Here is a 25,538-nt window from a genome sequence, read left to right as displayed (position 1 = left end):
GGGTGGCGTGGGTGGAGGTGTTGATCTGCCCAACTACTTGGGGAAAGTAACCATTTTTGAGTCTAGTGGTCCTGGCATGGATGCTTGCGTAGCCTCTTCCCAATTGGGAGTGGGACAAACAGTCCATAAGCAGCGTGATTGGGATCCTTCTTGATATTGCTGGCCTTCTTCCGACTGACACCTTGCTGTATCTATCTGCCTGATGGTGGGTAGAATGGTGACAGTTTTAACCAGAGCCCCTAATTTGTAGAGCCTCGGGCTATGTGAGTGGCAATAGTGGTATGGTTTGATTAGTAACACTATTGAATAAATTGACAAAATTATACTTCAAATGTAAGCATTTTGAACTGTTTTCACTTTCTTCATATATTCATTGTGTATATATGTGTATATTTAGAGTAAATTTAAAGAAAAAGTGGGGAGTAAAGAAGAACATACCAGAAGGGCATCAGGGTCCCTGGAGCTGTGGCATTGTGATAGGAAGTCCTTTCAAAATAGAGTACAAATGATTTAAGGATTTGCTTTGATAATGATGATTAATATCATTGTGTTAGTAATTGAGCAGGTTAAGTAGAAGTAAATTGCTTCCTCTGAAAGCTCCTGAAATCTAAAATTAAAAGCAAAAAATTTAGAGAAAAAAAAACAAGAATTTTGTTTGCACAGTTGTTTTGTCAGGCTGTAGATTGCATTGTCATTTAAATACTTGAGCAGATGACATTCCATCATGTTACCAACAGACCTGATAGATGTTTAACAATAATAACCATAATTAATTTATAGAACATTTTTATACAAACTTGTTGTTCAGAAGTGCTTCACAATGGGATGAAGTGCAAACAGAAAAATAAAAGACAAAATGATGTTAGTTGAAAGCAAGGTTAATTAAATAAGTTTTTGGTGTTTAAAAGTGTCAACTGAGTCTGCATCCCTTCTAATTTTAGATATTGAGTTCCATGGTTTAGGAGAACAGGTTTCTTTATATAAAAAAAGCCATCCTGCCGATTTTCTTTTGAAGGATTCCTCCCTCTTCAGCCCTGTATCTCTTTCACCAATCAACTTCCCAGCTCTTTATTCACCCCTCCCCATCTGGTTTCACCTATCACCTTGTGTTTCTTCCTCCCTCCCCCCACTTTCTTACTCTGACTCCTCATCGATTCTCCAGTCCTGCTGAAGGGTCTCGGCCCGAAACTTCAACTGTACTCTTTTCCATAGATGCTGCCTGGCCTGCTGAGTTCCTGCACAATTATGTGTGTTTAAAAGGCAAACACGAGGAAATTCAAGCAACACACACAAAATGCAGGTGGAACGCAGCAGGCCAGGTAGCATCTATAGGGAGAAGTGCTGTCGACGTTTCGGGCCACCAGCATTTTGTGTGTGTTGCTTTCCTTTGAGGGGGGATTGTTTAAATTTAAGGAAATTTCCACATTTTTCTTCAGGCAAAATGAATAATAAGAAATGTTAACAAGGCAGAGTTAACAAATGTTAACAAGTGTAGGGTAAAAGCTCATGAATGATCAACAGCACCATAAATGTCAGGTTGGCCCAAAGATAGGCTTTCTTGTATTGCAATTTCAGACTCTACTTTTGACATTTGCTATTAGATGCTGTGCAGTATATTTTATTATGCATGAAACTTGTTAAGAACTGGGTAAAATGTCTGTGGTGATGTCACTAACTGGTGATGTTTTATAGGTGCGGGGAAGCCTAGAAAAAATATTACACACATACATTTTGCATACCAGTTAAATTGAATAGATAGAAAAGGTTAACAGAAAAATGTGGTGAATGCTTTAAGTCTTGAATGCATATGCAAAATTACTAATAATTCGTAGACATGCATTTTAATTTGAAACCCAAAATGCTCTGTTTGCATTTCCATTTTTAATCTTTCCCAGTGCTGAGGTGCAATCTTGCCGTGATTCCTGTGGAAGGGATGTTAGTGTTGTTGCTGGGTCTTGTCCGTTGGCTGTGTAGTCTGATTAATCTTCTGGCAAGGTTTTGATATGGGGTTAAAGTGCCTGGTCATATATTTATCCTGAAACCTGCTATCAGAGAAATATTAATTGTATGTAGCAGATTCCTAAAGGGAATTCTTTGTTTAACATGTAGGTGGACATTGATATTTTGGAGAATATTAACAATATGAGTTTAACTTGAGTTTATTTATTTCCTAACATATTTCACCTTCACGTTCCTCTCTCCTCCCTCCCCCCCCCCCCCCACCCCCGCCCACCAGTACTTTGCCCTTCACTCTGTGACAAACTGCTGAGGTGTAAGTACAGGGCTACAGGTTGTCTGTGTCTGTGCACTCACGTTAGTTCTGAATGCTATTGCTTGCTTTTATTATTTGCGTGTTTTTTTTTCTCTCTCTGTGCATTGGGTGTTGGTCTGTTTTTTTCCCAAATGGGTTCTTTCGGGTTTCTTATTTTGAGGCTGCCTGTAAGCAGCAGGTTGTATAATTTATGCATACTTTGATAAATGTACTTTGAACTGTGCTCTGTTCTACTCTGCATGACCGGTCACATGTGTCAGCAGTGCATGAGATCATCAAAAGGCATGTCATCAATAGATGCAATCCTATCCTTGCACCATTTCAACACGCACACGCATGCACGCATTTCCATAGCACCTTTCCAGACATCCTTATTCTTTGTATAGCTGATGAAAAGTTCTGAAATATAGCTTTCTGCAAGAGGCTCAGCCCAAATTGTACACAGCAAGATCTTGAACACAATGTGTGATGGAGTTGTACAGTGTGAAGCCAGGCCCTTTGACCTAACTTATCCAAGCCAACAAATTTGCCTAGCTGAGCTGGTCCTGTTTGAAAAGGTTTAGCCCACTATCCGTGTAAATCTTTCCTACCCATGTAATAATCCAAATGTATGTTACATGTCATAACTGTACCCGTTCCACCATTTACTTCAGCAGCTTGTTCCATATGCACATCATCCATTGAGTGGATCAAGTCGCCCCTCTCACTTTGAATTAATGTCCTCAGGTTTAAAGTGTTGAGGGATGGTATGCCGGGGATAATTTACCTCCATCATCTTTAGAATACTGTAGCTCAATCGGAGTATCTTGTGTGTGTGTGTGTGAGAGAGAGAGCACCTCGGAGCCTTGTGTAGCTAGATCCTGGACTTCCTGTCAAATCACCAGCAGGTGGTAAGAGTGGGCTCCCTCAACTCTGCCCCACTGACTCTCAACACAGGTGCTCCTCAGGGCTGTGTCCTGAGCCCCCTCCTTTACTTTCTGTATACCCACGACTGTGTAGCCACCCACAGCTCCAATCTGCTAATTAAATTTGCTGATGACACTAGATTAATTGGCCTAATCTCAAATAATAATGAGGCAGCCTACAGAGAATTCATCACCCTGACACAGTGGTGTCAAGAAAACAACCTCTCCCTCAATATCGCAATAACAAAGGAGCTGGTTGTGGATTACAGGAGGAATGGAGACAGACTAACCCCTATAGACATCAATGGATCTGGGGTTGAGAGGGTGAACAGGTTTAAGTTCCCCGGCATAAATATCGCCGAGGATCTCACGTGGTCCGTTCATACCAGCTGTGTGGTGAAAACGGCACAACAGTGCCTCTTTCACCTCAGACGGTTGAAGAAGTTTGGTATGGGCCCCCAGATCCCAAGAGCTTTCTACAAGGGCACAATTGAGAGCATCCTGACTGGCCTCATCACTGCCTGGTATGGGAACTGTACTTCCCTCAATCATAGGACTCTGCAGAGAGTGGTGTGGACAGCCCAGCACATCTATAGATATAAACTTACCACTATTCAGGATATTTACAGAGACAGGTGTGTAAAAATGGCCCGAAGGATCACTGGAGACCCGAGCCACCCCAATCACAAACTGTTCCAGCTGCTACCATCCAGGAAATGGTACCGAGGCATAAAAGCCAGAACCAACATGCTCTGGGACACGTTCTTCCACCAGGCCATCAGACTGATTAATTCATGCTAACACAACTGTATTTCTATGTTATATTGACTGTCCTGTTGTACATACTATTTATTGTAAATTACACATTGCACATTTAGATGGAGAAGTAATGTAAAATATTTTTACTCATGTATATGAGGGATATAAGTAATAAAGTCAATTCAATTCAATCAATGCCTCATCCACAAGTGTAAGCTCCTCAGAACAGATCAGTCCTTCAGTCTCCAGAGTGAGCCTAACGTAAAGGAACTGTGTTGCAACAAGAGAAGGTGGATAATGACCAACAGCATGAACTGTGGCTAACTTCCACCAACTTCTCTGAAACACCCACTCTTCTCTTAAGCACTGACTGCACTTGCCCAACTGAAAAAAGCTAATTGTACAGGGACCATGGTTCGTTACAGGAAAGATATTGACATGGATCGAGGAATGGCTGACAGACAGGAGGCAGTGAGTCAGAATAAAAGGAGCCATTTCTGGTTGGCTGCCAGTGACTAGTGGTGTTCCTCAGGGGTCAGTACTGGGACCACTACTTCTCTCATTGTTTTTTCAATAATTTGGATAATGGAATTGATGACTTTGTGGCAAAGTTTGCGGATGATACAAAGATAGGTGGAGGGGTAGGTAGTGCTGAGGAAGCAATGCAATTGCAACAGGACTTGAACAAATTGGAAGAATGGGCAAAAAAATGGCAGGTGGAATAAATATAGTGTTGGGAAATGTATGTTAATGTATTTTGGTAAAAGAAACAATAGTGTGGACTATTATCTAAATGGAGAGAAGGATCAAACATCAGCAGTACAGAGGGACTTAGGAGTCCTCATGCAAGACTCCCACAAGGTTAATTCACAGGTTGAGTCTGTGGTAAAGAAGGCAAATGCAATGTTGTCATTTATTTCAAGGGGAATAGAATATAAAAGCAAGGGGATAATGCTGAGCCTTTATTAGACTCTAGTCAGGCTGTACTTGGAGTATTGCCAACAGCTTTGGGCCCCATATCTCATAAAGGATGTGTTGTCATTGGAGAGATTCCAGAGGAGGTTCACAAGGATGAATCCAGGAATGAAAGGGTTAACATATGAGGAGAGTTTGTCAGCTTTGGGAATTTGTCACTGGAATTTCGAGGAATGCATGGGGATCTCATTGAAACCTACGAATGTTGAAAAGACTAGATAGGGTGAATGTTTCCAATAGCGGGGGTATCTAGAACTAGAGGGCACAGCCCAAAATTGAGGGGTGACTGTTTAGAACCGAGGTAAGGAGGAACTCTTTTAGCCAGAGAGAGCAGTGAATGTGTGGAATACTTTACCACAGACTGCAGTAAAGGTCCATGGCTTATATTTAAGATGGAAGTTGATTGTTTCCAAATCGGTCAGGGCATCAAAGGATATGGCGAGAAGGCAGGTGTGTGGGGTTGGGTGGGATCTGGGATCAGCCATGATGGAATGACGGAGCAGACCTGATGGGCCAAATGGCCTAACTCTGCCACTATGTCTTATGGCTTGAACTTGATTTTTGCTGTCAATATGTATGTCTTTCACTCATCATATTGCTATCTACATGGGCAGTTCAGTTGTATCTGCATTTCCAATTGGTTTATTGCAGTTTGCCAGCTGGATTTGCATCAAAGTACAATCAGCTTTGCAGGAACTCTTTGTAGACCTGGTAATTGCTCTGCTGTGGGTAGACAAGCCAGTGCATATCAGCAGCCTGTTATCGTTCTTTTCCTTTATTTATTGTTCCCAATTTGGGCTGAATTGCAGTTTAATTGGGGCTGTTGTTGATTGCCAAGCACTGTACCAAATTTGATCCTACACAAATAATTTGTTTTCATTATTGAAGGAATGTTGGCTGAAGATAAAAAAGGCAAAGGTCTTTTATTAAGTATTTTGAGGAATTTAACAGCCCCAATGATCTCTCTGCCTTGACAATAATTACAGCATATTGTGAAATAAATGATAGAAGGAAACGGTAACCATTTATAGATTTTGGGTGAGAAGTGTGGGTAACCATTCCTGAAACTGCCTGTCATAATTGTGTACAGCTCTTTACATAATAGTGTTTTCTTCTTCTTTCAAAGAATAGGGATTCCCTTCCTCCACCATTTATGCTACCTTCACCTGGATCTTCTCCATTTCCCAGACATCTGTGCTGACCACATCCTTTCGCTGCTTTAACAGGGTTAGGGTTCCTGTTGCCTTCACTTGGCACCTCATGAGCCTATGCACCCAGTATGTAACCTCCACCATCTTCAATGGAACCCCACCACCAGCTCTACGCCCTCCCATACTCTCTGCTTTCCACCCATCCCCGCTAATCTCTTGGCACTCATCCCTGCAAGTGGAAGAAGTGCTACACCTGCCCATTCACCTCCTCCCTCACCTCCTTTCAGGGTCCCAAACAGTCCTTGCAGGTGAGGCAACACTTCACCTGTGAATTTTTTGGAGTTGTGTACTGTACCTGGCGCTCCTGATGCCGCTCGCTCTACATTGGTGAGACATGACTAATTACCAGTTTGTAGGATCAATTATCCTAAAATAATCCAAATCATCTCCTGTAATCTCTTCTGATTACAGGCACCACTACTGAGGGGGAAAATGCTTCTTCTTATCTATCTAATCTCCACCCCTCGTAATTTCTTATCTATACAGTCCACCCCTTGGCTCCTTCCATTCGCCAGAAAGTAGACTCAGTCTATCTGGTTTCCTGAGTAACTTTATGGTGAATCTCTTCTGCACCCTCTCCAGTGTAGTCACACCCTTCTGATAGTTTGGTGACCAGAAATGCACACATGAGCCCTAACCAGTGTTTTGTATGGTGATACCACAACCTTCTTCCTGTTGAATTCCATGCCCTCACTAATGAAGGTGATTATCCATTGCTCATTTTAACTGCCTGTGCAGCTCTCTTCTGGTCTCCTTTGACTCATGCACAGTAACCCTTCTTTTCCTCTCAAAATGCATAATGTAATTTTTCATGATTAATTTCTATCCAACATTCTCCATCTTAACAACACATCAATGTTATTCTGCAATTGCAAATACCCTGTTCACTATCAATAACTCAGCAGTTTTTACAGACAGACAGACAGGCATACTTTATTGATCCCGAGGGAAATTGGGTTTCGTTACAGCCGCACCAACCAAGAATAGTGTAGACATATAGCAATATAAAACCATAAATAATTAACTAATAATAAGTAAATTATGCCAAGTGGAAATAAGTCCAGGACCAGCTTATTGGCTCAGGGTGTCTGACACTCCGAGGGAGGAGTTGTAAAGTTTGATGGCCACAGGCAGGAATGACCTTTCAAATTTGCCATTCATACCTCATCCTCACACCAGGTTGTTAGTCTATATAACAAACAGCAAATGTTAATCATTGAGATACACGCTGGTCACGGGCTTCCAGTATCTTTGCAAAAAGAACAACAGCCCTTATGGAGGATTACGTTCCTGGTGAAGGGTCTCGGCCCAAAACATCAGCAATTTATTTCCCTTCATTGATGATGCCTGACTTGCTGAGTTTGTCCAACATTTTATGTGTATATTGCTCAAGATTTCCAGCATTACAGAATCGCTTGTGATCCTTGATCTACACTTTCTGGCTCTTATCACCAAGCCAATTTTGGGTCCAATTTGCCACTTTGACTTGGATTCCATGGATTCTTGCATTTTGGACTTTTTCTGTGAGACTTTGTCTCAGACTGCTCTAAGTGCACTACCCTCATTGGCGCTCTCCATCATCTCCTTGAAAAAGCACAACCAAATTAGCCAGATAAGATCTTCCCTTGATTGATCCTTGCCTCTCTAAATGCAGCTGAATTCTGTCCCTCAGAATACCTTCCATTAATTTCCCTTGCCATTCACATAAATCTTATTGACATTTAATCAGCTTGCTGCCCTTGTGAATAAGAGTACTGTATTTACTGTCTTCTAGTCATCTGGCACCACTTCTGTGGCTAGACTAGATTTCAAACTTTCTGTTTAAGCCCCAGCAAACTCCTCAGAGAGCAGCCTGGGGTGCATTTCCACCAGGCCTTGGGAATTTATCCATCTTTAACTGTGCTAAGACATCTAATACCTCATTTTGAATGGTAATTTATGCTAGAAATTCCACTGTCTCCCCGAATTCTCCAACTACAGCATCCTACGGCATCCCAACTACAGATGACCACTTTGCTCCCTTATAGGTTCTACTCTTTCCACAGTTACTTTTGTGCCCTTGATTTGTAAAAGGCTTTAATCTTGTCCATTGATGCTATTTTGTGCTTCCTCTTTCCCCACTACTGTTTCTTAAATGCCTGTCTCACTACAGTTTCTGTATGACTCGACCTCTCCTGTTTTTGTTCCCTGAAGCTATTATAAAATACCTTTTTAACCAGCTCCCAGTATTCCTTTATGTCCTTTCAACTTGTTAGCCTTGCCTTCACCATTACAGCACATTGACCCTGAACGCTTAGCATTTCATTTTTAAATGACTTTCCACCTCTCTCTGCTTAAAGCAGCGGCTCCCAGTCCTGTTGAAGACTGCTTTTTCTTTAAATTTAGTTTGTTGATTTTCAGACTGCCCCTAAACTATTGGTCCACTAGGAATTATTTGGAGATGTGTTTTGTTGAGGAAAAAAAAAGCCGTTCCTGTGTTTTCTACTGAATTCTCTCAGTCATGCTGGAAGATTCTTGATTTCATCTCAAGTTTCTTTATGCATCTTGCCTTTTAGCAATTGTAGGCAGTGCCAAATAATTAAAACTGCTGGTAGAAAGCCAACTCTGCTTATGAAAAGTAAGTTTGAGCTGTCTCCTGTTTGACATTTGGATTGGCACTTGGAAGAAACTTCAATATGAACTGTTAACAATCAGCAAAAAAAACCAATTTCCCTGACTTTGAGAAATAATTGACAACTTGTTTCCACCTTCTGTCCCCTTTGTGTACGAAGCTGTTGGATACAATGAGTTTGGAGCTACCAAAAGACTGTGACGTTCTGTTCATTTTCAGGTAGCAGAAGCCATTTCTTGCTGTGAGGAGTGGGAGATTTAAGAAGCAAAGCCTGTCAGGACTTTTAGTCCAGTTTGAGTAATTAGGCAATTGGCAAGGGCCAATAAAATGAAGAAAATAAAAGGCAGAAAACAGACAATTTCACAGGTTCGTAAACGGTGAGTGCCAGGTGATAATATTCATTTAAAAAAAAGCCAAAATGGCTGACTACATCAGAAGGATTTATGTATTCCATTACACAACAGATAACTGGATATTGTGTACTGAATAGATTGAGCAGTATTTTAAAGCACTTACGCCAGAAGTGAATGGCAAATTAATTAGAATGGAATTGGACGCTGGCTTGACTGTTTCAATCATTCCACAAAGTGTGTTCGAAAGGCATTTCAAAGATACTGAACTGAAGCCTGCAGATATCCAACTAAGAACTTGTACTGGAGAAAAGATAACTCCTGTGGGAGTGACATTTGTAACAGTGAAATATAACAACCAACAAGCTACATTGGGCTTGTGTGTGGTAAAAACAGGAGGGCCAGCATTGATAGATAGATAGATAGATAGATACTTTATTCATCCCCAAGGGGAAATTCAATGTTCCTCCAGTATGATATCACATAAACACAAGACAGACCAAGACTAACTGACCAAAAAAACCACATAATTATAACATACAGTTACAACAGTGCAAAGCAATACCATAATTTGATAAGAGCAGACCATGGGCACGGTAAAAAAAAGTCTCAAAGTCCCAGATAGCCCATCATCTCACGCAGATGGCAGAAGGAAGAAACCTCCAACGTGGCAAAACTTCCCGATGCAGCCTCTGGAAGCACCCGAGCACAGCCAACTGTGAGTCCGTCCGAAAACTTCCGACAACTTCGTGCCTCCGACCAGCCCTCCGACACCGAGCACCGAGCACCATCTCTGCCGAGTGCTTCAACCCCGGCTCCGGCCACCAAGCAACAGGCAAAGCCGAGGATTCGGGGCCTTCCTCTCTGGAGATCTCTCCGATCGCTCAGTAGCAGCGTCAGCAGCACAGGCATGTCAGAAGTTTCGCCAGATGTTCCTCCGTGCTTCACACATCCGTCTCAATCAAATCAGGATTGTGCACGGCCCCTACTTACAGATAACGGATATTCCTTACTGGAGTGGCCGCTGCGCCCTGCGTCGTCGCGCCGCCATCTTGATGGCGACATGTGAGGACATGACTGGCTGAGACAACCACAACTTGATTGGAGATCCATCCACCACTTGCATGCCACGTCCTCTGCAATAGAGTCAACCGAAAGTGAATTAAGAAAGGTATTGGATGATGCCACATCTATCTCCATGATGTACACTATGAATTGTTGCCCAACAGAGGGCAAGGAAAAACGGGTATTTGGTCCAACCTCTGAGTTTCTGATTGCAGCAGAAAGGACCATGCTGCTCAGAGCAATCATGGAAGTGACGAAAGCAGTTTTTGGAGGTAACATATCTAAGGAAGCCTCTGATAGGTTAATCGGTCAGTTACTTGTGAAACGTGGCTTAGTTTTAAGCTGGAAGAGGGTTTAAGGAGCTTCAGGAAAGTTGCGAGCATTCAGTTTTTGTGAGTATAAAGAACCAGAATCTGCTCTGCGAGCATTAAGGTTATTGAATGAACTTTGAGTAGGAGACAAAATGTGGCTTGTAAAAGTAGATTCAAACACCAAAGTCCAGCTGGATGAATGGAAAGCCAAAAAGAAAGGTGTCAATGGAGATACAAAAGCAGAGGGTTTATCAGATAATGTTGTGGATGCGGAGAGATTTGGGATAAAAAGAACAACATAAGATTTAATAAGAGAATACTCCTGTGAACTAAATGGATCTTCCAAGACTAGAAGGTGCACAAACTAGAAGAAGAAAAAGGAAGGAGAAGAAAGGTGTCCAGAGTTGTCAGAACCACTTCCTGCAGTCTCAGAGTCAACTCCTACAACCAGCAGGGAGGAGGCCCCAGAACCTGAGATGGTTTTCACAGTCACAAGTCTCACCTGCAAAGTTGAGAGACCTCCCTTGTCAGGAAAAACATCCCACAGGAGTAAGAAATCCTCTTCAGTGATTAATTATTTAGGCCTGAAAGTGGCAATTTAAAATTTACTATGCTGTAAATGTCTGTATAGAAGTTGTATTATACATATATTGTATATCTAGTTGAGATACATTCTATATTGTGTTGGAGTTTATAGCTAAGCAGGGAAGTGTGTTGTGTATTTAATAGTTCAGTAGTATTTGGGTAATATTGTAAATATATTTGATTACACATTCTTTATATAATTTATTACAGATTATATGTAAAATGAGTGAATGGCTTACATCGTCACACTATCACATGCTTTGTGCACTCCTCGCTTAAAGTAAAAAACAAAATAAGATTTGCATCTCTCGGCTCTCTGTTTTCATTTGAATTAGTTTTGTTTTGGAGTTTCAAAACATAACAGCAGGTAGCCAGGTGACTTGTCAGGAGAGGGCAAGAGAGCAGGCAGGCAGTGCTGTGATTGTTCCTCTCAATGACACTGCCTTGGATACTGTTGGGTTGGGGGTGCGGTCCAGAGCTGAGCGGAGAAGTCGCAGTGTGAAGTACTACACTTTGAATGCCAAACCTGAAGGCAGAGTATGTGGTTAATTCTTAAAAATATGGAAACTTTAGAGGAATCCATAAATCCATCAAACTTGACGTGCAAGTTAATAGAATGGTTAAGAAGGCTTATGGTGTGTTGGCCTTCATTAGCTGGGGAAATGAGTTCAAGAACCGTCCAGCTCTATGAAACTCTGGTTAGAACACACTCGGAATATTGTGTTCTGTTCTGATTGCCTCATCATTCTGGGAAGAATGTGGATTCTTTAGAGAGGGTGCGGAGGAGATTTACCAGTGATGTCGGGATTAGAGAGTGCATCTTATATATATAGAGGTTGAGTGAGCTAGGGTTTCTCTCTTTGGATTGGAAGAGGATAGGGGTGTATAAGATGATGAGAGGCATAGGCGGAGTGGTCAGCCAGCACCTTTATCCCAGGGTGAAAATGGTTAATACATGAATGTGTTTGGAGGAGAGTACAGAGAGGATGAGGCAGTTTCAAACACAGATGATGGGTGGTGGTGTGTAGAGCATGTTGGTAGTAGAGGCAGATACATTAGGAATATTTAAAAGATTCTGAGATAGGCAGATGGATTAAAGTAAAATGGAAGGCTCTGTGGGAGGAAAGGATGTATTGATCTTGGAGAAAGTTAAAAGATTGACTCAACATTGTGGGCCGAAGGGCCTGTACTGTGCTGTACCATTTGATGTTCTACAAAAATGAGCAGACTTTGGGACCTCAGTGGTAATGCATCCATTGCGATCCTGGGTGATGTGTCCCACCCATCTATCAAGGGCTGAACTTGTCGGAGCCGAACACTAGCTCAAGCCCAACCTGTATTTCCAGCAGACTACAAGGATCAGAGATTGAGAGCAGAACTCAGTGCTGATTTGTTCCCTACCCTACCCAGAGGGAGACGCCACTGACTGCAGCTCCCTTCCCCACCCAATGCCATCTTGCTGGGTAAGCCACCCTCCCAGAACCACAGGCAACACAGTAGGGGCAAGGAAGCAAATCGAGACCGCTCAATTTTTGTTTTGTAGCTTAAGGAAAGAAAGACAACTCATCCGACGGCTTATGGTGAGATTTGATTTCACAAAATGTTTTCTATTTAACTTTAAAGTTTAAATGGGAAATATCTAAACACCTTTAGGTTATAAGGAAGTAGTATGAACCTTCATCTCCTTTCTGCTTGTTTTACTTAGCAATACAGCAAAGAATAGACCCTTTCAGCCCTTTGAGTCATGCTGTCCCAGCAACCCCTAAACCCTGATTAACCCTTAACGTAATCACGGGACAATTTACAATGACCAGTTCACCTACCCCTGGGTGCATTTTCAAAACATCACTTGATGCCAAAGTTTTTTTTCTACAATGCTTTTTCACTGGTATGCCCAAGTTAGTCACCTGTTTGTCCATGTTTCTTAATAGAATATTGCCACTATTATATTGGAAAACTCATCACTTTGCCTGTTTATATTTTTGAATGGAAAGTTGATCTGCATTAAAGTGTTCTTCATGAATAATTCATTGAGTAAGATGATAACCGGCACTGAGCTTGGTTTGTGAATGAAGGGGAAATCACTTTTAATCTACAAAAGTGACGTTTCACCATTTGAATGTTTTGTGTAATGTGTGTTTGAGTTGGGATAGTCGCCAAATTAAATTAACAGTCCAGCTGGAATTGTATACAGTGCATGAAAAGATCCAGGGGGCTTACAAAGTCATGTGCTTTGTTTGAATGTTGACAAAACGTTTGCATATCTAGGTTGGTAACTAGCCCAGTGCTTGCATGTTAGGACAGGATGTATTGTAATTTAGAAGATTTCTGGTGTTCTGCCAAACAGAGGAAAAGTGACTTCTGGCATCAAGTCCAAGCAGGATTACATTTGTTTTGTGTGTGTAAGATTTGTGCTTGGGAAACACAGCAAGGGAAGTGTAAGTGCATGTTACATAATGTGAAGCTTGATTAGATTTACTGTCATTTTCTCATTTTGTATTACCATGAAGAGTTCTGTATAGAATTCATTCCAATGTCATTATTCAATTAGCTCTAGAATGTATTTTAGTTCTGTATGTTCATTGATAATTTGTCCCCGTCTTTAAAACATGGAATACTAACTAATAACTGAACATGATGTTTATCCATGTTCAGTGCCTCCCTGCAGCTGCCATATAGATTGGCTAGGGCACCGCCTAGTGGCACAGTTGGCAAACTACACTTCTTGAAGATGCAGCATTTGATTCCAGCGACCCTGGACCCAAACTCCAGCGACCGCTTTGTGAAAATCAGATGTGCATAAGATCAGGCAGTGATAACCCTGCTGATGTGGTCGGCCTAGTCTCTGGTGTATAAGGATGTGTCTGAAGAAGTACATTCTGTTAATGTTTTTCCTTTTTGGATTACCGCCATGTTTTGGGCTGGATGCCATGGAAAGCAAACATTTTCATTGTGTCTCAGTGCATGTGGCACTAATAAACCAATTACTTGTTACTCCTGCCTACTGCTCCATTCTCCGTCCTGTGGACAGAAGGAAAGCTGGAGTTTAAAGGACAACAGAAATAAAGACTCTTGAATTGTTCTGGATTTTTGTCAGATTTAGTGTATTACTAGGGTTGACTTCCAAAGCACCTTCAAAGACATTGGAAAAGCAGAATGGTTGGAGTGACACAGTTCTTGTTGTTGCAGTGGCTAAGAATGGGGAACAGCAAATGATGGAATGACAGTGATAGAGTAAAAGAGCCAAATGTGATATGATAATTTTGCTTAATACGAGGACTGGTGTCTGGGAGGGCTTGTAGGAAAGGTAGCTTCAAATGTTACCATCATGGGGAGCTCAGAAATAATTGAAAGGAAAGAATTTACGATGATGAGAGGGCAGAGGAATGGGATAGCTCGTTCCCTCTTGCAATGCGAGGTTATGGACTCAACACGCTGAATAGTGTCCTTGTAATCTTTCTGAAATGTTACGGGTAAATTCAGAAGGATTCCTGCTGATGAATAAATATAGTGATGAGCAGCTTATACTGAGCCCTGGGCACCACTAACCAACTTTTCGGCAAGGCTGCAGGAGACCCTAGAGACACGAACAGGAAATTCTCACATTCTTCTGCTCCCAGTGTAAGCAATTTGATTCTTTCAAGCAAGCATGATTCCAGGCAATTTTACAGCAACCTGGATTTGAGAGGCAGTACTAAAGTGCAGGAATTGCTAGAAACTCTGTGGTGATCGAGGAATCACTCAATGAAGCTTTTCTTGAGTTAAAATTTTGTTAAATCCTTCAAAGTCTGGTTTTGTTTTTCAGCCCAGTAGTAGTTTCATGTAAATTATAGAGCAAACCTCGGCTGTCAGCTGTGACTTGTGGAAGGAATTTTGCATCTGAGTTGAAAGTTGAGGAGTTCAGATGCTATTCACAGGACTCGAGCATGTAATAAAGGTTGACGCTTGGCTACAGAAATGTGGGAACCTGCACAGTGGGAGATATCAATTTTGCATTTCTTTCTTAGCTTCACACATGAGAGAGATTTTCCTCCAGATAGTGCTTGGCTTTTTGGGAAATGCTTTTATTCTGGCATTGCCACTGCCAAATTGATCTTGAGGAGCACCTGCAGGTTTGTGGCACGCGTTACGACAGACGCCACTTTGGTGAGACGATAAGCTTGTGCGCGGCCTCTGCCTACCAGCAGTATGCAAAGTAAGTAGGCTGTAAATTAATACTGACACGTTGGAGCCTTTTCCGTCCTTGCACAGCTGAACGTGTTTAGCACCTCGCACCAGGAAGCCACAGTTTTCCTTTTTAAAGGGGTCATCAACTAGTTGAAGGTTGATTGTTAACAGATTCTACAAATGCTTGTCACGGCTTGGTAGCGGGCCTCGTTTGGTGGGTGTTGATCGTAAGGCCTTTTCTCTTGGATGGTTCAGTGAATGAAACAGTGGTTTGTGAACAAAACACAAGAGAGAATGGACTTTGCTCTTAACATCTCCCAAGACAAGACTCCTTCACCAGCCTATACCCTCTGCTTAGCATTGAGCTCCAATAGTAAAGCTCTTTGAAACTCTGGCCAGTGTGGGTCGCTTCTCACGCTTTGCAAGTCTTTTCTCAGTGAGTGACGCTACTGATGAGAAATCCACGGAGTCATGCAGCACAGAAATAAGTCCTTCAGAACAAATGGTGCATACGGATCCAAGCTAGTCTCATTTGCCCACGTCTGACCATAAGACCATAAAATATAGGAGCAGAGGTAGGCCATTCAACCCATCGAGTCTGCTCCACCATTCAGTCATGGGCTGATCCAATTCTTCCAGTCATCCACACTCCCCTGCCTTCACCCCATACCCTTTGATGCCTTGGCTAATCAAGAACTTTTCTATCTCTGCCTTAAATACACCCAATGACTTGGCCTCCACAGCCGCTCATGGCAACAAATTCCATAGATTTATCTCCCTCTGACTAAAGTAATTTCTCCGCACCTCTGTTCTAAAAGGACGTCCTTCAATTCTGAAGTCCTGCCCTCCTGTCCTACAATCCCCTAGCATGGGAAATAACTTTGCCATATCTAATCTGTTAAGGCCTTTTAACGTTCAAAATGTTTCTATGAGATTCCACCCCCCCCCCCCCCCCCAATCTCCTGAACTCCAGGGAATACAGCCCAAGAGCTGCCAGAGGTTCCTCATAAGGTAACCCTTTCATTCCTGGAATCATTCTAGTGAATCTTCTCTGAACCCTCTCCAATGTCAGTACATCCTTTCTAAAATATGGAGCCCAAAACTGCACACAATACTCCGTGTGGTCTCACGAGTGCCTTATAGAACCTCAACATCACATCCTTGCTCTTATATTCTATACCTCTAGAAATGAATGTCAGCATTGCATTTGCCTTCTTCACAACTGACTCAACCTGCAGGTTAACCTTTAGGGTATCCTGCACAAGGACTCCCAAGTCCCTTTGCATCTCTGCATTTTGAATTCTCTCCCCATCTAGATAAGTCTGCCCATTTATTTCTTCCACCAAAGTGCATGACCATGTACTTTCCAGCATTTCATTATTTCATTTGCCACTTCTTTGCTCATTCCCCTAAACTGTCCCAGTCTCTCTGCAGGCTCTCTGTTTCCTCAACACTACCCACTCCTCCACCTATCTTTGTATCATCGGTAAATTTATCCACAAATCCATTAATACCATAGTCCAAATCATTGACATACGTCGTAAAAAGCAGCAGTCCCAACACTGACCCCTGTGGAACTCCACGGAAGCCAGCCAGAATAGGATCCCATTATTCCCACTTTCTGTTTTCTGCCAACCAGCCATTGCTCCACCCACGCTAGTAACTTCCCTGTAATTCCATGGGGTCCTATCTTGCTAAGCACCTTGTGGCACCTTGTCAATGGCCTTCTGAAAATCCAAGTACACCATATGTACTGCATTTCCTTTGTCTACCCTGCTTGTAATTTCCTCAAAGAATTGCAGTAGGTTTGTCAGGCAGGATTTTCCTTTCAGTGAACCATGCTGGCTTTGGCCAATCTTGTCAAGTGCCTCCAGGTATTCTGTAATCTCATCCCTAACAATCGATTCCAACAACTTCCCAACCACTGATGTCAGGCTAACAGGTCTATAGTTTCCTTTCTGCTGCCTCCCACCCTTCTTAAATAGTGGAGTAATATTTGCAATTTTCCAGTCATCTGGTACAATACCAGAATCTGTTGATTCTTGAAAGATCATTTTTAATGCCTCTGCAATCTCTCCAGCTGCTTCCTTCAGAACCCGAGAGTGCATTCCATCAGGTCCAGAAGATTTATCCACCCTCAGACCATTAAGCTTCGTGAGCACCTTCTCAGTCGTAATTTTCACTGCACATACTTCACTTCCCGAACACTCTTGTATACTGCAGACATCTTCCACTATGAAAACTGATGCAAAATACACATTCAGTTCCTCTGCCATCTCTGCATCTCTCATTACAATATCTCCAGCGTCATTTTCTATTGGTCCTATATCTACCTTCAATTCTCTTTTACCCTTTATATACTTAAAAAGCTTTTCATATCTTCTTTGATATTAGTCGCCAGCTTCCTTTCATAATTCATCTTATCCTTCCTAATGACCTTTTAAATTTCCTTCTGCAAGTTTTTAAAAGCTTCCCAATACTTTGTCTTCTCACTAGCTTTGGCTTCCTTGAATGCCCTCTCTTTTGCTTTTTCTTTGGCTCTGACTTCACCTGTTAGCCACGGTAGTATCCTTCTTCCCTTTGAAAATGTTTTCTTATTTGGAATATATCTGTCTTGCACTTCCCTCATTTTTCACAGAAACTCCAGCTATTGCTGCTCTGCTGTCCTTCCTGCAAATGTCCCTTTCCAGTCAACTTCAGCCAGTTCCCCTCTCATCCCATTATAATTTCCTTTATTCCACGGAAATACCGACCCATTAGATTTTATTTTCTCCTTCTCAAATTTCAATGTGAACTCGATCATATTGTGATCACTGTTCCCTAAGGATTCTTTAACCTTAAGCTCTCTTCACCTCCGGATCATTGCACAACACCCAAATCAGCACAGCCAATCCTCGAGTGGGCTCAACAAGTGCTTCTAAAAGCCAACCCTTAGACATTCTACAAATTCTCCCTCTTGAGGTTCAGTATTGACCTGGTTTTCCCAATCCACTTTCATGTTAAAATCCCCAGTGATCATCATGACATTGTCTTTCTGACACACCTTTTCCATTTCCTGCTGTAATTTGTAAACTACATCCTAACTGCTGTTTGGCGGCCGGTATACAACTGCCATTAGGGTCCTTTTACCCTTGCCGTTTCTTAACTCAACCCATAGAGACTCTACACCTTCTAATCATATGTCATTTCTTTCCAATGATTAAATATTGTTTTTTATACACAGGCCACACCACCCGCTCTGCCTACTAACCTATCTTTCCGATACACTGTATATCCTTGGACGTTCAGCTCCCAATGGCAGCCATCCTTTAGCCAAGTTTCAGAGATGGCCACAACATCATATTTGCCAATCTGTAGCTGAATTTCATGATCGTCCATTTTATTCCTTATGCAGCGTGCATTCAAATATAACACTTTCAGTCCAGTATTCGTTGCTTTCTGTTTTAACTGCACCGTGCTTCTGTTGCCCAGTAAGTCATGCCACTGGCTGTGATTAAGCCTCATTTGCCTGTTCTTTCTATAATCTTCTATAATATTACATGTCCAACTGGCTATTTAAAAATGTTATGATCTTACCTATCCCAACCATTTCCTCTGGCAGCTCATTCTACCCTCTGTGCTTTATTTTACAATAGTTGTCCCTCAAGTTCCTACTGAATCTTTCTTTTTTTCACCTTAAGTCTGTGTCCTCTTGTTATTGATCCTCCAACCCTGAGGAAAAGACTCTGTGTTCTTTCTGTCTATACCCCTCATGCTTTCCCACATCTCTATAAGTCCACCTCTCAGTCTCCTGCACTCACCAGAGTCTTGGACATCCACGCCATCACCTTCCATACCCAATGCCCTGATGTGGGCCAGCGACTGACTCGAATTTAGTGATCAGTGCTTGGCCCAGGCCTTGGCTCTCTGAGGAGGCGTTGGGAGATTAAGATCTCAAATTATGCATGAAATCCATGGTCAACTGGGTAACAACAATCCCCACCCTACTGCATGTTTCCAGATGTGGACCAATTTCAGCAGAGCCGAACTTACTTACAGTCAAAGGTGGGAAAGATCGAAGAGATTGAGGCTGTTAGACCCGAGCAATGCACATAAGCATACATCCTGAAAAGGCATTGTCCAGTGAACATGTGTCTCTGGGCATTTTGCACACTTCTTCACAATCACCAGGTGATGTAACCACATCTAGCTTCCCAGTACAGAGCAATTACTGTACAGAGAAATACACTGGAATTTTTTTGGTGGGGGGGGGGGGGTAACTAAGAGAATAGATAAGGTAGAACCCATATACATTTTGTATTTCAGCTTCCAAACAGTTTTCAGTAAAACTACACAAGATTTATCGGGGGGTGGGGGGGAGGGTTAGAACTTGTATGGCTGGAGAAGTGGTAACAAGGAAACAAAGAATAAAAACAAAAGCTTCTATTTCTGAGAGCACGCACCGTGTCTAGTAAGATATGACAGGGATCAGTGCTGCCCCCAGCTATACTCAATATAGATTAATTATTTGGATGAAGGAGTTAAATACATTTCTCTCCAAATTTGTGGGTGACAAATTTGGGGGTTGGGTGGTGAGGTTGAGGTGACTCTTGAGGATGCAGTGAAGCTCTGGGTTGATTTGGACAGATTCCAGGCGGGGACAAAAGACAGACACTTGGCAGGTGTCAGAGTAATGTGTTTAAGTATGTGAGGGTCCACTTGGGTGATGAGAACGTGAAGGCAGATTTTTATCTGAATGCTGACATGTCAGGGAAAGTGGGAGATGCAACAAGGCCAAGGTGTCTCTGCATGCCAGTCACTGAAGATAAGTCAATTCAGCATAGAAACCAAGTCTCTGCTAACGATCCAGCATCCAATTTACACCACTCCAAATTAATTTTCCCAAATCCCCATAATTTCTCCCAGATTCAGCCACCCATACACACAAGGGGCAAGTTACAGCAGCCAGTAAACCTCGCAGTCCGTGCAGGTTTGGGACATCAGAGGAAATTGGAGCCTCATGTAGAGACCCAATGTGGTCACCAGACTAACGTGCACACTCCACACAGGCACACAAGTCAGGATTACATTGTGGATATTGGAGCTACGAAGAAATATCTCTACAGACTATACCAATGTGCTGTCCTAACCGTGCAGGTGCAGTAGGTTACCGAGCAGGCTAAAGGCATGCTGGGCTTCATAGCAAGAGGGTTCATAGAAATGGGGATGTATTGCTCTTATACATGGCTTTAGTGAGACCGCAGCTTTGTGTACTTTGGGCAGTTGTGGTGTTCTTATCTCAGGAAAGAGGTTCTTGCAATGGAGGGAAAACAGCAAAGCTAATTCATGATGGTAGGGCTGATGTATGAAGAGAGAGTAGCTCAGATATTCTGGAAGAATGAGAGGACATCCCATAGAAACCCACAAATTCCAACACGGCTGATCAGATATGTGCAGGAAGGTGGTTGCCCTCTAGGACCAAGGGTTACGTTCGAAGGATGAGGTATAAACAATTTTGGACTGAGATGAGGAAAAAAACATCCTAAACCTGTGGAATTCTCCACTGCGGATATCAGTTGAAGTCAGATCATTAAATATATTGAAGATGGTAAAATGCAGCTGTTGGGGCTAGAGAAATCAAGAGATGTAGAAAGAATGCTGGAACAAGCCACTGACTTTGATTGGTGAGCTATGGCAATGTAGAATGTGAGAGCAGGCTTGAAGGGCTGGATGGCCTTCATCTGTTTTGTATCACTGTTGTTCTGCAACCCAGGTATTAGCTCTTCTAGCTGGAGGAAATGCAAGCGGTCAGAGAGGGAGTGTAGAGAGTAAAGATGAAGATGCAGTATCTAAGCCTCCCTACCACCAACTCAAACACTGACAATCCAACAGTGGGTAGCTGAAGTCTTTCTGTATTATTAACCTTTCTTCACTTATCACTAATTGTTGTTGATGGAAGAGGGCAGGAAAAAAGTCAACTCAAAGATAATGATATGAAAGTGGCCATCAGGACTTCCTGGGATGCAAAGCGGCAGTCTCCGGTATCTTATTTAAATCATCTTCATGAGGCCAATGGCTGTTGTTGTTGCACTGCTGGTAAGCTGAAGTGAACACAACAAAGGCAACAATAACGGGACCCTTCCTTTGAACAGAATAAAGAGGAAGGCAGAAAGACTTGAGATGAATTAGTGTTGGGGTGGGAAAGAAAGACCTTCTCAGCCAAGAAGGGAGTCAGCAAGCAAAGATTGATGTCCTGTTCACAGGGACCTGTATCAGTAGCAAATAAAATGGGATTTGGTTCATGGAAAAGGAAATGAAAAATGAACCACAGTTCACAGCTCCCTTTAATGTGTCCCTAAGCATTTCATGAGATGCACAACTGGTGTGCAAAAATTAAACAGCTCTAAAGGAAAAACAAAACATGTCCCAGATCAAAGTTGTCTTCTATTAGCCTTGGTGTTGTATGCATGGAGGTCACAACAACGTTATAAATACCTTTTTAAAGAATCGGAGTGTCATTTACTCTACTCCTAATGTGAGCTGGGGACCATCCCCCCATCTGAACTAAACTATTTTCTCACATGTAGCACTGACATGCTAGATGTGGATAGAGTGCAAAGTGTTCCATCAGGCTCTCTTCATCGAACATATTGCTAAAGTTGCTAATCTATCTGATTCTTAAGCTTTTACCATCGTGCATTCATTTGTCCAGGTAAATGTCTGCACGATATATTGTGGGGTGAACCCACACAACTTGCTTCCTATTTAAAGGGTTTTTAACCTGATGTCAGCAGAATTGTTGCAGTATATTCCAAAGGTTTCTGGTCCAGAGCTAGTGGAACAGCTCAGAATGCAGGAATAGTAAGCATGGTCCTGTGTTGCATCACTGGTGTGTGGGACAGTGTTAGGAGTTGCCCCAGAGCTTCCACACCAAGCAGAAATCTTAGATTTACTGGCCTAGCAACTCGTCTGGCTGAAGTCTACCACTGTCCAATAGTGAAGCAGAAACATACAAAGATAAGCAAGAGAAAATCTGCAGATGCTAGAAATCCAAGCAACACACACAAAATGTTAGAGGAACTCAGCAGGCCAGGCAGCATCTATGAAAAAGAGTAAACAGTTGATGTTTCGGGTCGAGACCCTTCGCAGACAAAGGTGATACTGTAGTATTCTGGTGGACTGACCTCCACTTTGCTGAGGACCAGCGACAACTCTCAGACACCTCCTCTTGCTTACCCTTGAACGGGATCCCACTAAGGAGCACCAGGCCATTGTCTCCCACACCATCACCGACCTTATTCGCTCTGAGGATCTCCCATCCACTGCCACCATCCTCATAGTTCCGCACCCCTCACCCCCTGTTCTACCTCCTACCCAAGATGCGCAAACCTTTTGTCCTGGTAGACTCATTGTTTCAGCTTGTTCCTGCCCCACGTACATAGATAGATACTTTATTGATCCCAAAGGAAATTACAATGCCGCAGTGGCATTACAAGTGCACAGATATACAAATATACACATATCAGAAGAATAGAAAGAATAAAAAGTAAGTTACCTTAAACAGTCTAACAGGAGGGGTCATCACTTCCTTTGCTATAGGTTGGCTCATTATAGAGCCTATTGGTTGGATATAACAAAGCGCAGTAGATACAGGAAATTTCCAGAAGGCATTCGATAAGGTGCCACATAAAAGATAAGTTATGATAAAGATGCATAGAGTTGGGGGTGATGTACCAGCATGGATACCAATAGAAAGCAGAGAGTTGGATACATGGATGTTTCTCTGGTTGGCAATCAGTGGTGAGTGGTGTGCAGCGGGTTGGTGCTGGGCCCACAACTGTTCACGATATACATTAACGATCTGGAAGAGGGGACTGAGTGTAGTGTAACTAAGTTTGCTGATAACACTAAATGGAGTGGAAAAGCAAATTGTACGGAGGATACAGAGAGTCTGCAGAGAGATCTAGATAGGTTAATTGAATGGACAAGGGTCTGGTAGATGGAGTACAATGTTGGTAAATGCAAGATCATCCACTTTGAAAGGAAAAATGGAAGATCAGGTTATTATTTAAATGCTAAAAGATTGCAGCATGCTGCTGTGCAGAGGGGCTTGGGTGTGCTTGTGAAAGAATCACAAAAGGTTGGTTTGCAGGAGAAGAAGGCAAATGGAATGTTGGCCTTCACTGCTAGAGGGATTGAATTTAAGAGCAGGGAGGTTATGCTGCAACTGTACAGGGTACTGGTGAGGCCGCAGCTGGAGTACTGTGTGCCATTCTGGTCTCCTTTCTTGAGGAAGGATATACTGGCTTTGGAAGTGATGCAGTAGAGGTTCACCAGGTTGATTCCACAGATAAGGGGGTTAGACTATGAGGAGAGATTGAGTTGTCTGGGACTGTACTCACTGCAATTCAGAAGGATGAGAGGAGATCTTATAGAAACATATAAATTATGAAAGGGATAGATAAATTTGCGGCTAGAAAGTTGTTTCCACTGGCAGGTGGGACTAGAACTAGGGGACATAGCCTCAAGATTTGGGGGAGTAAATTTAGGACATGGTTGAGGAGGAACTGTTTGTCCCAAAGAGTGGTGAATCTGTGAAATTCTCTGCCCAATGAAGCAGTGGAGGCTACCTCAGTAAATATATTTAAGACAAGGTTGGATAGATTTTTGCATAGTAGGGGAATTAAGGATTATGGGGAAAAAGGCAGGTAGGTGGAGATGAGTCCATGGCCAGATCAGCCATGATCTTATTGAATGACGGAGCAGGCTCGATGGGCCAGGTGGCCTACTCCTGCTCCTATTTCTTATGCTCTTATGGTGTGAGTGACCTTGTATACTGCTCTTTGGAGTGGTACAGTTGTCTTGGTCTTTTACTAAAAGTGCTCCTCTATTCAGCTAAGGTGGCATGTAGAGGTTGAGAAATATTATCCAGAATTACCAGGATTTTCTGTAGGGTCCTTTGTTCTACCGCAGCCTCTGGCGTGTCCAGTTTGGCTCTTCTAACAGAGCCAGCCTTTCTAATCAGTTTATTGAGCTTATGGGATTCACCCATGTTGATGCCATTGCCCCAGCACACAACAGCATAGAAGATTGTACTAGCAACAACAGACTGGTAGAACATGGGATGGAGAGGCCTGCATATGCCAAAGGACCTCAGTATCTTCATGACACCCTGACAACTTTTTCCCCTAGACAGCGTGTACTCAGGTCCTGCTCTGATGCAGAATCTGCCATCCCTTTCCATCACCATGGAAACTTTGCACCTGCAAGGCAGAAGGACACAAACAAGGTGTAAAATCTTTATTTTTTACTTTTGTTTAAAAAAAACACACTAGGTAAACATACTGAACAGCAACTTTAGTAGTATCGTAAGATTGATCATCAGATTTAGAGTTTTTCATTTTATTCATCTCCATTGTTTCTTAAAATTTTATTTCAACTATGACAGCTTTCGGACTATCAAGGACATTAAGAAGCACAGCAAACCATTGATCGTTTAGACAATAGTCCGTCGAGGGACAGGGCTTTTCATCTTGGCAGGATTCTTGAGCTGACCCACCTGCAGAGATATAAGAGCAAAATACTGTATATGAAGGAAATGCTCAGTGGTCAAATAGCATCTGCAAAGAGGAGCAAAGGCTGTGTTTCATTCAGTGCAGAATAATTTCAAATCCTAGGTTCTCCTGGATTGCACAAGTTCAGGGAAGGAGGAGGTGAGAATTCATTAAAGTTGTATGTGGTCAGACAATAAACTTTTTTTTGTAAATAAACAGCACATTCAAAGGAAATGGTGTAAATGTACAGCTAGTCCATCAGCATAAAAGGATACGTAAGCATTTTGGGTGTGACCCTCCTTAATAACTGAGATCAGTCTCTTGGATCAGAACAGTAAGTTTGCTTCATACTCATTGAATGACAGTTATGTAGGGAGCTAGCATCACTTTCTCCTTTGTTTTGTACGTAGCTTCTAACACTGGTAGAAAGCAGCAGTACTCGCTTCACAAACTATTCACTGGAGTGCCTCTATTTATATTCAAATTTTTCCTCCTCCCTTTCCGGTGGTGACCATATTGGAGAGGCAGGAATGTCTGGTCTGTCATCAGCTAGGAGGCAGGGCTGGGCAAGTCTGGACTGACAACTTCCAACAAAAATAATTTTCTAATCTCTTCCCATGAGTGTCCTGACTGGAGCTGCTCAGAATTCCAGTGTGATCTATTCCTAGGGCAGCTGGAGTTTGTGCGGACTGGCACTGCCTGGTTTTGCTGTCACTTGTTCAGAAGCTCGTCATTTCATTACCATCCAAGGCTAGCTATGGAAGAAGAGGTGGCAAAAGGTAAGATGTGGACTT

General features: G+C 42.5%; 1 protein-coding gene across 4 annotated transcripts in view; it reads left to right on the top strand.

The window, feature by feature from the left end:
• tnfaip8l1 (tumor necrosis factor, alpha-induced protein 8-like 1) overlaps nucleotides 1–25,538 on the top strand; it is a 57,321-nt gene that overhangs the window by 7,237 nt on the left and 24,546 nt on the right. The window contains exon 1 of one of the 4 annotated variants that reach the window (XM_073069512.1): nucleotides 12,539–12,624. The exons of 2 other annotated variants lie outside the window; for them this stretch is intronic. Coding sequence is in view for 1 of the 2 variants with exons in the window: in XM_073069509.1 (XP_072925610.1) it covers nucleotides 25,502–25,523 (22 nt within the window). In the remaining variant the exon portion in view is untranslated. Of the gene's footprint in view, nucleotides 1–12,538; nucleotides 12,625–25,366; nucleotides 25,524–25,538 lie in introns of those variants that run through there. One more of the 4 variants, XM_073069509.1, reaches the window with a different exon arrangement.

Source organism: Hemitrygon akajei, chromosome 16 (genome assembly GCF_048418815.1).
Source record: "Hemitrygon akajei chromosome 16, sHemAka1.3, whole genome shotgun sequence".
Lineage (NCBI taxonomy): Eukaryota > Metazoa > Chordata > Chondrichthyes > Myliobatiformes > Dasyatidae > Hemitrygon > Hemitrygon akajei.
The sequence above is the reverse complement of the archived record's forward strand: the minus strand, read 5'-3'. Positions and strand labels throughout refer to the sequence as shown.